Raw genomic sequence first — 16,206 nt, 5'->3', positions numbered from 1 at the left:
TTTGTTTGGGGTATTTGAAAATGCTTTAGAGCTGCCTGGGTCACATCCCATCATTGCTTTCTGAATTGCCTCTGTGTCAGAGCCCCGTTTTCTCCGAGGACCTCACTGCTGTTAATGCTCACTAAAATGCAAAGCTCTGTTAAGAGCAGCAGCCTCCCGTGCTCGGATTGCCAGTGCCAGCCTGGGTAAATGTTTTACGCAGGACATGAACTCTGGCTGGACTGGGAATTCCTGCAATACTCCGTAATACCTCATTAATGCATCCTGACGACTGATGCCTAATATGATTCCCCAAGCATGTGATTTAACGAGATTAAAACCATCCTACAGTAATCTCTGCCATGCCGTATTTTGTTCTTTTTGAGTAATTTATGAGTGTAAGTTCTGCAGTATTTAAGCTCTGGTAATCTCAGTGCCACATTTCTTGTACTGGTGGGCTGATGAGTGCCACTGGGCAGGTTACCAAGCTTTCTGAGCCTGCAGCAGGGGTAAAGCTGGTGGGTTTCTGACATCTCCAGTTCTGGTGTTTCCCTGGTTTGCTGCTTTTACCTGTGCTGGGCTAGGCTGCCTGAGCACAACACAGGGCAGATGAAAACAATCTAATCCTGGTGTCTGATAAACAGTGAGATGTTTTTTTCTACCTTTAATATTGATCTCCTATGTAAACAAAGTGTGTGATGAGGTTTATAAACGTTGTCCTTTCAGGCCCCATGCTGTACAATTTATGGACCTCCAAGGAGCTTGTTTTGTGCCAACAGGCTGCGTGCGTTGCGGTGCTCCCCGTGCTCAGCCATTGCAGCAACCAGCAGGGCACTGCACCTCCATGCGCTCAAGCAAAGATGTTGTTTTGACATAGCACAAAGACGCGTATTTCCAAATTAAAATCCTTCCATTGTGCTTGGGAAGTGCTTATGAGACATAGGCTGGAAGTACGCTGACAAAAAAAAAGTCTGATGCACAGCTTGATGCTGATGCCAGGAGGCTGAGCGCCTGTGCTAGATGCTGATTAGAAAAATTTGCAGTGAGCTCTGCACTGTGTCCTCCCCTCTGTGGGCTGGTCTGACTTTCCTGTTTGACTAAAAGGAAATTCGGGTAGTGCTGTGCGGCTTGGTGAGTGTTCAGACACAGAGGCTGTTTTTTGCCTTCGCTGGTGCCTTTCAGAAAGCCAGCCGGCACAAAGGCGCTGGCAGCTGGGCATAAATATTGCATGCTCTTGCTGAGAAATCCACTGCTGAGCTGTTAGGTGGGAAGGGTGGGCTTTGACTCCTACCAGTTGTGCCGAGTTCTGCGTGCAGCCTAGCAAAATGTTTTACACACATGCTTCATGACGGCGCTTGTTTATTTTCATGTGGTGATGAATGAAAATGTAAACCCTCGCTCTTTTTTTAATGGAAAACTTTTGTTTGCCTTTCTTGTGAATGTAATACACGTAAACTTTACGTAAGATTGTGCTGAATAACAACAGTGGATTAACTTTGTTTAAAAAGCTGCCCTTTTCTGGACGTGCCTGATGTTCTGCAAGGGCTGTCATCTTCTGACACTCAACGGAGAAGTCAGGCCCACGGTCGGGTTGTGCTCTGCCTGGTGTTAGTGCAATGCAGGGAACTCCTTGTCTTGTTACATGAAGCCCAAGCCTCTGTGCTGCCAAAGCTAGACGCTTTCATGTGGTCGTGTGAGTGCTTTGAAATCCATTTGTCTGTTCAGGGGTGTAGCTGAGCAAAGCCCGCACTGATTTGGCCTTTGGTTCGTTCATGGTACATGCTGAAACTTATTTGCTCACTGGGTGAGATCAAACAGAAAGGACACTCGAGAGGTAAAAACAAAGGCTCTGCACAGCAAAAGGCTTACACCCAGGAGGAAGGGCATTAACGTCGTACCGCTGACTGATTTCAATTCTTTTCATATTCTTCCAGCTGAAGGGCTTCCCCAGGTTTATTACTTCGGACCGTGTGGAAAGTACAACGCCATGGTACTAGAGCTGCTTGGTCCTAGCTTGGAAGACTTATTTGACCTCTGTGATAGGACGTTCACTCTGAAGACGGTATTAATGATAGCCATCCAGCTGGTGAGTAGCAGGCACGGCAGCCTCCGCGAAACAACCTGTGCTTGTGTCAGGTCTGTGTTAGCCAAAGGGTCGGGCTGGCACAGCGTGAGGTTCGGGGATGTCTGCTGGCTGGAGACAGTCGTCCTCCAGAGAAGAGAGGAAAAGCTCTTGCTCAGGAGGGGAAGGTTGGCTTATGCTCAGAGCAACCTTCAGCAGCAGAACCAGTGAAGCTGGATTCCTGTGGACCTGTCCTGTGTCCCCTGCATGCCCCTGCCACAGCACCTCCCCCAGCTCCTTCTCTCTGCTGGGTCATCCTCCACAACATCTTATTCCTTACCCGCGACACGGGGAGCACGGCATCCTCCTGCACTCCCACCAGTTGTACTGGCTTAGTGCTACCAGGGTGCTCAGAGTCTGAAGCCTCTCAGGGCAGCGGGAGCTGAGCAGTCTTTAACCACAGTACCGGTGTTTGAAGTCTCTCTTGGCCAGATTTGGTCAAAATTGGCCAATGTGTTTAAAAAGCTAATAGTTGGAAGGTGATAGATCTGTGGGCACCATCACAGAGACACTTTTTGCCTAAGGAAACCTGGTTAAAAGGGGTAGCTTTGAACTGTGTTTGAGTGAACCACATGAAAACTGAAAATACTAAACATGGTGAGTGGACTTCCACAAGTGGGTTGTGCCGGTCACTTCTAATTTTGGGTTGGCTTGCTGGCTTTCACCCTGTGGCCTGCAGATACCTAAGTGGCATTGCAGAGGTAGAACCATGTATTCACGTAAACGGATCCGTGGATACAAGTGTTAAGAGAAGATAGTAAAGGAGCAGAGAGTGTGATATTATTCTAAATAAACTGAACTGTGCCATGACAGAATCTCAAGTGGAAAATTTTGTCACAGATGAACAAGTTTGAACTGTGCTGGCTTGGTGTTGGGTGCACATGGCTGAGCAGTCTGGTTTGGTTTGGTTTGAGTGGTCCTTCTTCACTGGAAAACCAACTTATAGTTCTGGTTTTGGTTAAATCAACTGGCATCAGTTGGCACAGCCTTGGATACAGTTTTGTAACCTTCCCATTGTGAGGGTGCGCTCCAGAAACAGCATTACCATTTTGGGTAGCTTTTCTGCAAGTGCTTAAAAAACCTCATAGCCCTTCTCATAAGCAGTGGGAACAGAATAGCAACATGGATTTATTTTTAAGTGCATGTATATAACATAGGGCAGAATTGGGCTGGAACAACCTATGTCCATCAAATTTGACAGGCTTACATCTCCTACAGTTGTGCCAGTGAAATTTCCTAGTACTTGTAGGAATAATTTTATTTCTGTGAGGCCGCTGAGGAAACCGAGACCGACACAGAAGGGTCCCTCTGCCTTTTAGCAAGCCCTGTGGTTGTAGGTTAGTTCTGTACTCGGAGGGTCTTCACTGGCATCGTCTGCTGATGTGACCTCGCCTGGCCTGCCAGCTCTTCGTGACACTGACACCAGTTTGGGAAATGGATGCTCGAGGTGAAGGACAGGAAATGCAATCACAAACTGAGCTGATTTTCTCTGTCGGCAGTGGTTCTCCATGTTCCCTGGGGAGATGCGTTAGGACCTTTTCAGTCTTTTCAGGAGGATTTCATGAGATACCAGCTTGGAGTGGATTTATTAAGGAGACACGTTTGGCATCTTCAGGTGTGCCCCATCTCCTTCCCTGGAAGGTTTCCTGGGACAAGGGCTCAGCTGGCCCTGAAGTGTTTTCTGAGGGGGTTGGCACTTGCTGCTCGACTGGAACAAAAGCCCTTTGCTCCAACCACAAGGCTTTGGGGAAAATTGTCTTGGATTTATCTCAGTTCCTACACTAAATCATTACAGTCACTCTGTCACACTCCATTGTGAGGGAGACATAAAAGAAGAGGAGTTGAATGTCACATTCAGTGGTTTTGCCTCCATAAATTGTTTTGCTGTTGTTTTTGACCAGCCAAGGCTGCTTAAGCTGCTGCTGTTCTAATCTCAGTCACAAGGAGACATAAAACTTCACTGCCAGAATTCAGTGCGCTGCACCAGCAGCATTTCTCTCCTCTGGTGTTTGACATGGCCGTTAACAAAGCCGAATGTCCAGGGAGACTTCCAGAGATGTGAGCAGCCTGGTACCACCCAGAGAGCAAAGAGCACCTGCCCTGCTGCAGGGAGGGAGGGACTTCACAGAGAGGTGCTGTTCCAGTTTGACAAAATGCCATCAAATTACTGGTTTTTAGCCCAGGAAGACCACCCAGAGGTAAAGCAGTGTTGCTGGTTGGCGAGACCCCTCTGGGAGCACTCCAGAGATGTCCCCAGTGCCAGGAGCTGCCTTTGCAGTTCCTCTCCTGCCTTGGGCTTGGTCCCTTCTGGAGGGGAGGAAGGAGAGGTGTACTGTGGATAATTTTGCACATGTGGAGCAGCAGCAGCATGTGTCGTTCTTCCCTTCACTAGCTCACAGCAGGTTTCTGCACTAAAAGCATGCTGTCCCTGAGCTAGTAGGATAATAACAGTGTGCACTCCTCTCTCCCCTAATTTTTTCTCCTCTCACTTGCATCCCCATGACCACAGGGGGGTCCAGTCCCTCCTCTGCTGTCCGTGTGCTCCCTGCTGCAGGCTCAGCCCAGCAGCAGCCAGCTGCTGCTTTCCACCTGCCCTTCAGCTCCCTTCTCCCCATGCTCCCCCAGCAGCCTGACCACTTTGCACAGCACATCTCCGACTCATCTGTGCTTATGCTGGATGCTAAAGGAAGGAAGGAATGCAGTGTGATGGCACCCCATCTCCTTTTCCTGTGTCCAGTGGTCAATTTTTAGCCAGAGGCATACACAAAAGATGTTTTTTAAATAAGCACACATGCTTGGCTGGTCTTAGCTTGACAGGTAGCAGCAGCTCAGGGCCGGGTAGAACCCTTTAACTCCACAGATTTTAGGAGAAGGAAAACCCTCTGGGAGAAACAAACACCTGGTGATGGTTTTCAGGAGAGTAGCTTGAGATTAAGGGAAAATTTAAACTTGGTTTCACGTCAAGACTCTGCTGGCTGAGGAAGATAGAGCCTGGATGATGATGAATCTTCAAAGAAAAAGGAGAACCCCTTTGGAGTATTTTCTGGTCAGATGACACAGTGGGGAAGTCCGCCTCGGCCAGGGATGAGACACAGCCCTCAGGTTTGTCACTAGGCTTGGGTGTTTTTCTGGTAGGCGTGTGCTGTGCTTGGAGCTGTGGGAGCAGCTCAGCGAGCTAATTTTTCTTAGCCTAATTCACTGCTTCACACATCTCAGTGCAAACCTGTGTCAAAGGAGTCCTCCTCTGCTTTTCCTAACCCAGTGGAAGTTTTGGAGCTGTGTCACTCCTGCAGCTCGTGCATTCACGATGCTTCACTTTGCTCTGTTCAGAGTATCAAAAGGGAATCTCGTCCTCCAGGTGCAGCTGAACAGATCGAGTGGCTGACATTCCTTAGCTACATAACACATGGAAATAAAAACATGGGCTCACTGATGCCAGTCCCATCAGCCCGTGAAGCAGAAGTCGTCTTAGCTTAGAGGAGCTGACTCAGTGATCGGGCTGGGGAAGGGAAGAGCACTTTTTACTCTGGCTTCGATTTTTCACTCTTGGCTGCATCCAACATCTGTGATGCTGCATTGACAGCTCAATTTGTCAGGAATAACGTGATTTGCAACCTTGCTGTACATGCTCGCTGTCGGAGCCAAGGAGCACAAGGCCCCTTGTGTCAGGCATTGTGCAAGTACTTCTGGCTGCGACCCAGATCGAGTTGTGGTGAAAAGTGACCGGTGACCATCAGACTCCAGCCATTAAACGTGAAGTTTCTGATCTCTGCTGATCTGATCTGTATTCAAGCAGAAGAAGGGCTGAGATTTATCATGAGGATGTACAGATAAGATTGACAGCAAGATCAGATGATCAGCAGCTACTTTTTTGGGTTAAGAGGGTTTATCACAGTTCTCCTTGACATGAGAAAGGAAAACAAAAGCATGGATTTATTTGGCATCTGGTTAAATGTCACAAATATCCTTGCATTTCTCAGCTGCGGGGCAGGGGTCCTGCTGTGTGCCAGGGGATGCTCTCCCCTCGCAGGGGGTTCTGTGATACCTGAAATGGGTATTTGTGGCTCCAGAGATGGACCCCTGAGTAACTCGGCCAGCTGTGGATGCAGAAATCCTGCTGTAAGTCACAAGCAGAATCTCCTGTGGCTCTGCTCCATCCTGCCTCTGGACTGGGAACTCACGCCAGCCTCAGCTCCTGCACTGACCTCCTCTTCTTCAGCTGCACCGTGTCTGGGCCAAGGCCATGAGCGATCGCTCCGGGGAGCAGCTGCTGCAGCGGCATGGCACAGTTCTCAGCAAGCCTGGAGGGGAGATGCAGCACAGATCGGCACCCGCTCCCCATCCCCGGCAGACATAAGGAGGGCACGCATCCTGTCACAGCAAATAAAGCACTGAGGCTGCTTCAGGAAGCATCTTTCTGACGTGGAGAGCCTCTTTCAGCCATCCCTGGCTGCGTGTGGTTTTTCCAGCAGCACATCAGGAGGTGTCCAGGCAGATGGAAATAAAGAAAAAGGACAATGAAAGACCCGACAGCGTGTGTGTCGGTGTGATGGGAGCAAAAAAGGCAGGTACATAAATATCTCGAAGTGCTGCTGGAGTACATTGTTTCAGCGGACATCTCAGCCATCCAGATTGTTGTCCTGGCCAGAGCAACTCGCTGTCAATTAAATAAAAAAAAAAAAAAAGGCTTTTTTTCACAGCTGTGTAATTGCTGTCGTCTGTTTCAACAACTGGACTTCTCCGGTAGCAGAGGCAAATCAAATGAGGTAGTCAGGCCACGCTTGAAAGCTTGTTATGTATGGAGAGGCTGGGAAACCCTTTGTCCCCATTTTAAGGGTTGCATCTTAATTTGAATTGCCTCCCTATATACCTTTTTGTCTTCTAACCTGCTGGTGTGTCATGTAGGTGATTCAAAGCGTGAAGAAGGGCTGAAGTGCAGAGCATCTGCTCTGTTCTGCATCATCCTGTAATTGATTAGAAATAATGGCTCTTAGCCGTGGAACCCATTTTCTCAGTACATTGAAATAAATCACTGCTTAAATTGAGAGAGGAGGGGAACTGTAACACGTGCTGTTACCTTCTTTGAAGAGCCTTTTAATAGTCCTGGTTTTTTTCTTAAGACTGAGGCACCTGCAGTCAGTTTTTTCCTGTTGCCTGCCCTCCCTGTGCAGAACTTTGTTTTTATTAGGAGAGCTGCCCCCTTCTGCCTGTTACTCCTTTGCAAATGGTGAAAATGCAGCAAGTTTTCCTTAAAAACAAGGTGTCTGATAAACCTCTGGGAGCAGGACGGAGTAATCTCACATGCCCTGCAGGGACGAGGCTCTGATTTCACTGCCTGCAGAATTAAAGAGCTTCATTTGTTTTGTCTTGGCAAACATTCGGAGGTACCTGAAATGGCACCTGGGCTGTCAGATCCGGGCACGTGGAGCCTTCAGCCAGGCAGGCATCCAAGGTCAGGAAAGAAAAAGAGAGAGATGGGTTTGAGAGCTGAGGATGTGTCCAGATTCAGCAAGAAACAGCTCGCAGTCAGAGCAGGCCCCCGAGTCTGCTGCTATCACGCCGTGAGGCTGCTGCAGTGGCATAGCAGTGACCTCTGTGCACTGGTGCTCGTTGATACAAAATCTGGAGTTTGTGAGAGCTTTGCCATGTTTTCTGTAGCATCATGAGCCTGAATGCAGATGGTTAGATCTAAACGGCCTTTCCAAAGTGTCTTGCTGGAAAATACGTACCCTGTGATGTGGGGGGCAGCCGTGGACCAAGGTAGCCTTAAAAGGGGATTTAGATCTTTTCAATTAAAACCTAAAGAGGAAATAAACACGGAATAAATGGAAGTAAGTTGTTAATTATCTTGACTTGGAATCATCTGATAAGTCGGGAACACAGAAGATAACTGCTTGCAGACCTACTCTAAAATCACCTGCAACATATTTCTTTTCAGAAGTGCTATTAATGGTGAGCATCTGAATAAGGAGAGTGCTGAGAGGGGGAATGGCCCCTTCAGCCCTTGGAGCTGGGGGTACCTGCCTGTTTACTTCGTCTTCAGGGGCAGAACAAAGTTAGTCAAAAGCTGGAAAATATTCCAGCTATTTCTGGTTGACAACTGGTGAGATGAATTATTATTTTTGGTCAGCATCAAGGCTCCCACCTGCCCAGAATCCCCCTCTGTGGAGGATCTGGCGTGTGTAAGCCAACATATGGGTCGAGGGAGGAAGGTGGTAAGACACAGAGCAACAAAGGAAGGCTGTGGGCAAGGGAAGAGCTCTTGGTAACTGGTTTAGTATATTTAAAATCAATACCAAGAGGCTGCTGCTGCAGTTCTCTGTGGAATCCTTCCAAGAACGGTGTTCTGGTGGTAACATTTCAGAACGAGCCTGTCCAATTTCTTTTCAGTTCAAGTCAGGGAGCACAGTGTGGTAGCTGGAGAAAGGAGGGGATGACAAATTCTTTTTCCAGCTCTGCACCAATTAACATGACCCAGCTCAAACAGTAACTTCTGCCTTGCTGTACTCCATCTGTTGTGTTTCTTGTGGGATATCGGAGTTCTCAGATAGCACCAAGCACTTTCAGGAGACTTTGTGATGGGCTAGCAAAACCTTGCTGTGCCGTTAGCTGGGAGAACATAACAGCCGGTCTGCTTGGGAATAACTTTTGCCTCATCCTTTTGCAGATATCTCGAATGGAATACGTGCATTCGAAGAACCTCATCTACCGAGATGTCAAGCCAGAAAACTTCCTTATTGGCCGGCAAGGCAATAAGAAAGACCACGTCATTCACATCATAGACTTTGGACTGGCGAAGGAGTACATAGATCCAGAAACCAAAAAACACATACCTTACAGGGAACACAAGAGCTTAACTGGAACAGCAAGATACATGTCCATCAACACTCATCTTGGCAAAGGTCTGTGCGGTCAGCGTGAGTTTGCCATGCCGAGTACTGTAGAGCTCTGATTGTTGCTTGGTTTACGGCTCTGTCCTGCCCTTTCAGGTCTTTGCAAACCATGCAGCATGGTGATGCTGTTTACAGCTGTGAGGTTTTACAGTTTGGGGTTTTTTTGAGGCATTGAGACAGCTAAAATGTTGGAACTTGGAAGCCTTGTAATTATAGTTGTTATTAGGAACTAAACAGCTGGTAGCAACCCTGCTCTGATAAAAGGCAAGTAGGCAGGTTGTAATTGCTGCACTAAATGATGACCAAATAGATTTTTATAGCACAGCCCTGCACGGGTACCTTTCAGTTTCAGGTGTTACAGTTCAGTGTTCCCTGACCTAATAATCGGTTGGAGAAAATGCATAATGTTTTCCTTAATGACTTAACTAATTTTAAACCTGTCTTCTATCTCTTCTCCTCACTGTCTTGCATCACTCTTTCATACTAGAAAATTACATTTCTGTGGCTGAAAGGAAAAAAAAATGAAAATTAAATGTTTATATTCACTTAAATTCATGAGGGTAGTAAGATAGTGGAATATTCCTTGAGCAGCCTCCCAGCTAGGAGATCAGGGCGTTGCTGGCTTTTGGATCTCTCGGAGAGCTCTCTCTTTGGGCAGTAAGAAGGGATGGGCCCAATTTCTATTTTCGGAAAACCCAGCGGAGATTCAGGAAGGGATGGAGGAAGTGAGAGGCTGCAGTGGGAACAGGCCGCTCGCCAGGCTCGGAGGCTGCGGGTGGGATTTTCTGCAGGGCACGGCACTGCCACCACCTACCGGCGAGTGACCTTGCCGTCAGCACGCCGATGTGTTTTCTCATCCCCTGCTTTCATCGGGTGGGAGGATTGGGAAGGAGTGCTGGAGTTGTCCCCTTCGTGTTTCAGGACTGAGCAAAGTGCAGCAGATTGATTACAGTTTTTCAGAAAGACGAGTGCTTTCAGCCATCTCCCTGAGAAGTTTGTCTGCATCACTGCACTAAATTACCGAGCTCTCCCTTTTTTTCCCCCTCCTTTTTACAGCTGTATCAGGGTGACATGCAGGAGCCATTATCCTGATTCCCTTCTGCTGACCCTTCTCACCTCCGGACCGTTTTGCGAGTTCCATTTGCTGCTGTGTGAAGGGGAGTCGTGCTGTGCAAGGCGCTGCCTTTTTCTCCCCTTGCAGATTATGCAGCATCGGGGACAGCTCACGCGCAGCTTGTTTTGGTGTGTGGGCTGCATGACTCGATTTGCTCCGTACTGCGGGTTCTGAACGCGTTATCTGCCTGCAGGTGGAGGCTGGCAGGGGAGGAGGTTGCACCAAAGCACTCTGCGAGCTCTGTGAACCTCAGTCTGGTGCTCCCTGGGAGAAGGGCCCGAACTGCAGCGCCCTGACCTTCCCTGTAAACGCTTTCCTGCAGCGTGCTGGGAAGCCAGAGACAGCAGATGACAGATTTTGGGGTCCCCGTGCTGTTGAGGAGCTCCAGGACTGTTTGCTCACCCAGCAAGCCGAAGGGTCACGCTGCCACCAGGGCAGCCTGCTTGGGGCGTTTAAGGATGTTTTTCCTTTGGCGTGAGGCCCCTCTTTTTTCCCCTCATCTATAATCATAACATCTGCATGGCAACAGCAGCAAGTGTCTCACAAGCAAAGCAGTACCAAAAGGAGCTATTTTTAATCCGCTCTGATGCGATGAGCTACAGAAGCATTCGGGAGAGGGCTGGCACTATGCAGCACGGTAGTTCCCTGCAGCTGGCTGCAAGTGTCCCCTGCCTGTTCTGCGTAGTTCAGAGGAAATAACACAACCCAGCACAACATCGCGGCTGTACCGTGGGCACTGGCAGTCCTCAGAACAACTGGGGAACTGCTTTATTCCTCTGCGATTAATACCTCCACCTCCCATCCTTTGTGCCTCACCTTGGGCAGTCTGGCTCGCAGTTGAGTTGCCTCCCCTTGTTTAGCTGATACGTTCGTGTGTTTTGTGTCTGTTGTAACAAGGTTTCAGGTACTTTTACTCCGAGCTGCAGACAGCAAGCGAATTTCCCTGGGATATTGCTGAAATACGTCTGGCTACTGGTCAGATCCCTTTCTGCAGCTGCAGCAATAATTTGTCATCTCTTCTGTTTTTAGAGCAAAGTCGTCGAGACGACTTGGAAGCCCTCGGCCATATGTTTATGTATTTCCTCCGAGGCAGTCTGCCCTGGCAAGGACTGAAGGTAGGTTTGAGTTTTAGGTTTTGCCCTTCAAAACTTTACTTGGTTTCTGCCCAAATGTGAGTCTGGCAGGAGAAAGTTTGCAGAATGCAAGCAGAAGAACTGTTCTCTCTGTCTGTCTGCCGACAAGGCATTAGCTTTACCTAAAGAAAGTACCGGGACAGAAGCGTTTTTCCTATCACATCGGGTTTCTGTAGCTTCACTGGGTCAGTACAGCTCTGGAGAGAAGATGCAGCAGAGGCAAATGAGCGACTGGGCCAGGGACAGTAATGAGAGGGCTGCCGAGCTGTCGGAGCAGCTTAGCTGTAATGTGAACCTGCCCCGGGAACACAATGGTTGTTTATGAAGTTCCCCTTACGGCACACAATGCCCCAGCTGCATCTGCGATCGTGTTTATAATGGGAGCCATTTGATGGTTTTAGACGTGCAGATGGAGTTCAGCCTGAAAAGACGTTTTTTCTGGTGAAAGTATGGAGCTTGGCTTCCCTCCAGAGACACTGGACACTCGGTGCTTAGTTCTGGATTATAAGTTTATGAAATATCACGTACATGTGGAAGGTTGCAAGCAATTGAGTTACGGCAACTGCAGCTGAATGAAGCAGTCGTAAGTCATCTGCTGGCTGTGGGGTGTTGGTAGTTGCATCATTCTGTCACCTTCCTGGTGATGAAGCTGCTGCATTCACCTTTGGAATTGGAGTGAGGGAAGGGACTGAATGTGATCAGGTTAGGAGAGGGTTTATTAGTGAAGACAGTGACTCCTGTTAGGCCTGTTAATAGGGTTTGAAAAAGCAGATAAGCCTTTGGGCTCGCAGGCTTCTCTGCAGAGTGCTGCTATGGTCAGTGGCATGATTGAAGCTGCTAAGCTGCTCTGTCACCAGCTATCCAGAGTTAGCCTCAGCTTCGCTTTGTCAGACATGTGCACAAATGTCAGAGACAATTCAGAAAAGCACAAGAGGGTTCTTCAAGCATGAAAATGCTTCTGAAAGGAATCAGAATCTCTCTGATATTAGGTGCGCCTCCTGTGGTAACTCTGAGTTTGTTACTCTAATAATGTGTTTTGTTTCTGGTTCAGTTGAAATTATCTGCTTTAAATTGATCCAGAAAATTACTCAAAAATAATTCCAGGTTTAGACAAGGCTCTGCAAAATTTCTTCAGATTAGTGCTGAGACTGCTTCTTAGAGTCCTGCATTTCTTTAGCTCCAGAGCACACCCACACTCTTCAGCTTGATCTAGAATACGGTGTCTTCACTCTTCTCAGTTTCTTCTGCTTAATCTTTTGGTCTCTGCCATCAATTCTAAAGTCCTGAGAGGACATCTTACAATGCTAATTATGTGGCTGGCAGGTCTAACAGGCATATTTTGAAATGGAGGCAATAAAACATGTTTTTTGGGTGCCAGCTGGAGTAGTGCTCTGCTTCAGGAGGGATTCAGGTGGGGAAACCATAACTGAAGGTTGTTTCATTCTTCTTGACAGCCAGCTGTTTAATCAATGCTAAGTGATAGGCACTTTGGGGGGTGAAAGGACAGGTGGTGTGGAAGTAGCATGGGATTTGGGAGAATTGTGACTGATATAAACTGATTTGACTTTGTGGTGGCTCAGTAAAAACTCAACGTGTCAAAATCGTCACAATTTACCTACTTTTACAGTTGCTTATGAAGCTGTTGTGATTGCAGATGGCTCTAAGCCTCAGTCTGTTCTTTGCTGGAGTGTCAGGATCCTGATGTGCTATCAAAGTACACGCAGCTTTGTTTTCTTGTCCCATGAAAGCTTCCCTGTACAGTCTTCAGGACTGGGTTGGTAAGAAATCAGCCCTGTGAGAAACTAACCAATGTACTCTCTTCGAAGCACTGAAGCTATTTTGAAAGCATCACTGGATATTCTTTGCTGATGGAAAATGTACAGGGAGAATTACGGTATTCCTGGTAGTGTAGTCTAGGATGCAGTTCAGCTACAAGTAACAGTGTCTGATACCAGGAGGCTCGATATTAAATACTTTGTTTTTCTTCCCATACAGCATGTCGTTTATCACATGGTTGAACTCTTTCTCCACAACTGTTTTGTCTTTGTGCGCTACAGGCTGACACCTTAAAAGAGAGGTATCAGAAGATTGGGGACACAAAGAGAAACACTCCGGTTGAAGTTCTCTGTGAGAACTTTCCAGGTAAAGCCCTGATGGGATCCCTGCAGTGCAGCTGGAGGTGGCCATACCTTGTTAAATAAAGTATTCTGGTGGTGTGCATCTGTTACATCATCGTCCCTCAAGCAGGCAAACAACTGGAGCTGCTGCTAGAAATTAGCACATCCTGTGAGCTTGTGACTGTGGCTTGTAATGAGTGTAGCTCTTCTCATTGAGGAAGCCAGACAATGCCTCATGTTGCTTCTTTTTTTTTTGGTTTGCTTCCCCAAGAGGACCTCATTACTGTCCTTCTCTCAAGTGACTGTGTTCGATCTACTGAGTTAATCCTTTTCCAAATGAAAGGATTTACAGCTGCTAAAATTTTAGGTGGCCAGCTTAGGAGATGGGGTGTTATCTGGGCAGACAGAGCCTCGTTGCTGCTGGTGCTCAGGGGTGCTCCAGGGTGCACACCAGCATCTCCTGCTTTCCTTCCCCAGCTGGTTGCTGAGCATTCAGATGAAATCGCTGTGGCTATTTTATGTCTGTGCGAGCAGGCGTATGTGTGAGCATGCTGTTGGCAGGCTCACTGAGTTGTCGTTTATTGTACAGTGTGTTTTAGTGTTTGTTTTGTACAAAGGTATAGAATACAACTTGTTGTGACACTCGGATTCAAGGTAGAGCAGCAGCTCCCTGGAGCAAGTGTGGGACTTCCAGCTTTGTCTGAGGAGCATTTGAATTGATTTGCATTGCAGACCACTGCAAAAAACAGTGCTTTTTAAAGGAAGGCCAGGGTTAGAACTGGTAGCCCAGACAATCCTCTCACAGCCTGATGCTCAATGCTGCAACACAGCCCTTGGTTTATAGCCACTCACTGAGAAGATTCAGAATAAAAACGGACTATTATTAGACTTTGGGCAGGGCAGGAGGGCTCTAGAGAGCTGAGTGAGATTCATCGAGCAATAAAAGACTGGGTAAAGACCTGCTGGATATCCTCAGCTTCTATCAGTCTATGGGGCTCACCTGAATTTGGTGGAGCCTGGACAATTCTCAGCTCTGGGGATTTGGTCATGGGTCCAACTTCGAGCACTGCCTTGCCTAGTGCCATGGCAAGGCCTTGCTGGAGTTAATGGTGAAGCACATTTCCAGCATGCACGTGTAGCCTCTGCTGAGAGGCTTGCAAGTGATGGAGCTCATGTGTGAGCACAACTAACACTGCTTCTGTTTTCCCCTTTTTTAACAGAGGAGATGGCCACGTACCTCCGTTATGTTCGGCGATTAGACTTTTTTGAGAGACCAGACTATGATTATTTACGAACCATCTTCACAGAGCTGTTTGAAAAGAAAGGCTACACCTTTGACTACGCCTATGACTGGGTCGGCAGGCCAATTGTAAGTCAGTCCTGCAAAATGCAGGGCCTTGCCTTCCAGGTGCTGCTTCCCAGCCACCTGGCTCTTGGTTTGTCCGAATAATCCCAATTAGTGCCAGCGAGTTCAGGATCAAATCATTCACATCTTTTGTCTAGCTAGCACAGGCTGAACACAGTGAGAAGCCCTGATGTTGTGTTTGGAGGTTCTTGTGGTGCCCTACATTTCCCTAATGGGCAGAAGGCCCCTTCCCACCTCTTTGGGTTTACCCTGGTGTGGGTTTTTCAAACCTGATTTTCGCACTTGAGGCCGTGAACAGGACTGGACTTAATTTGCTTGGGTCTAGCACAGGATTGGAGACCTTTGTAATCAATATCTAAAGACATCCATCTTACAGCAGGAGAGCATACTTGCTACCTCAGCACTGAATGATGGAAGACCTCCCTAACGCTTGGGTATAGGGGAGTACAGATCTGGGCAGGGCTCTAACAAATGCTCAGAAAACAGTAAACAGCAAACCCATTCTGATCTCAAAAGATCCTGGGGCTTACCCCATTCCAGAGGCTGGGCCAGCTCTAAATAAAGCACATGGCAAGGAAACGTGGGAGTATCCACGCTCCATTTAGCAGCTTTGTGACACCAGGTGGAACACAACTGTGATCCTGATCCACCTCTTCTATTGTCAAAAGCCATTTGTATTCAGGAAGACCTTGGCCAAAAGATGTGTCACGGGGAAATCTGATAAAAGTGTCTAAAGCTCTTCCGCTGGCTGCCTGTCTGATTTGTGTCCGTGGTGCAGCCTGTCGCTTGTATTTTGTGGCGTGCTGCTGATAGCCTTCTTGCTGATAGACAGTCACTGTGCGCCGCCAATGGCAAAGGCGCCCGTAAATTAATTGTCACTGGTGCCAGATCAAATGCCTCCAGCGCTAAACTTGGTGCCGTTGCCAGTGATTTCCAGTCCCAGCTATATTTAGCGTTACCAGTGTTTACCGTGCCCAAACTGGTTCATTTTAATAAGAAATCATTCCGTGAAATCATTCCGTGATTTTTCTCCTCATTTTTTGTTTAATTACAAAGGCAATTGATAAAAAGCCCCCTGTAAGACAAGCTGGCTGTTGCTGACAACTGCAGTGGTTGCTATGGAGATTGGATGTTGTGAGCAGGGATTACGACTTTGGTGAGAACAGAGCAGATGAAGCTTTAATTTTAACACGTCCTGTTTCTATGCAAGTGTGGTTTTTAAAAGGAGCAAGACAATGAGATGAGGAAAATAAGCCTGGATATTTGCAGTCACAATAATCTTACTTGAGACACATTTGGAGTGATCTGCCACTGGTACAGATATGCAGCTATGTCTTTTTGATTCAGTTTTCTGTAAGATGTTTGGTGCTGTTATCCAGCAAGCCACCAAATCAAAGGGATTTCATAGCCCTTACTGTCATTATCCTTGGTTGCTGTCAGTACTTTTGGGCAGCATTTTGATATTTTCCTGCATTGTCCTTG

The 16,206-nt window shown here is 47.6% G+C and overlaps 1 protein-coding gene across 10 annotated transcripts in view; it reads left to right on the top strand.

Annotated features, from left to right (window-relative positions):
• CSNK1G1 (casein kinase 1 gamma 1) overlaps positions 1 to 16,206 on the top strand; it is a 105,041-nt gene that overhangs the window by 73,972 nt on the left and 14,863 nt on the right. For all 10 annotated transcript variants that reach the window (XM_027466537.3, XM_027466539.3, XM_027466535.3 and 7 more), the window contains 5 exons: positions 1,914 to 2,065; positions 8,769 to 9,003; positions 11,138 to 11,223; positions 13,299 to 13,383; positions 14,579 to 14,727. In XM_027466537.3, the coding sequence (XP_027322338.1) occupies positions 1,914 to 2,065; positions 8,769 to 9,003; positions 11,138 to 11,223; positions 13,299 to 13,383; positions 14,579 to 14,727 (707 nt within the window). The remainder of the gene's footprint in view (positions 1 to 1,913; positions 2,066 to 8,768; positions 9,004 to 11,137; positions 11,224 to 13,298; positions 13,384 to 14,578; positions 14,728 to 16,206) is intronic.

This window comes from Anas platyrhynchos, chromosome 11, assembly GCF_047663525.1.
Source record: "Anas platyrhynchos isolate ZD024472 breed Pekin duck chromosome 11, IASCAAS_PekinDuck_T2T, whole genome shotgun sequence".
Taxonomy (NCBI): Eukaryota; Metazoa; Chordata; class Aves; order Anseriformes; family Anatidae; genus Anas; species Anas platyrhynchos.
This window is presented reverse-complemented; position numbering and strand designations above follow the sequence as displayed.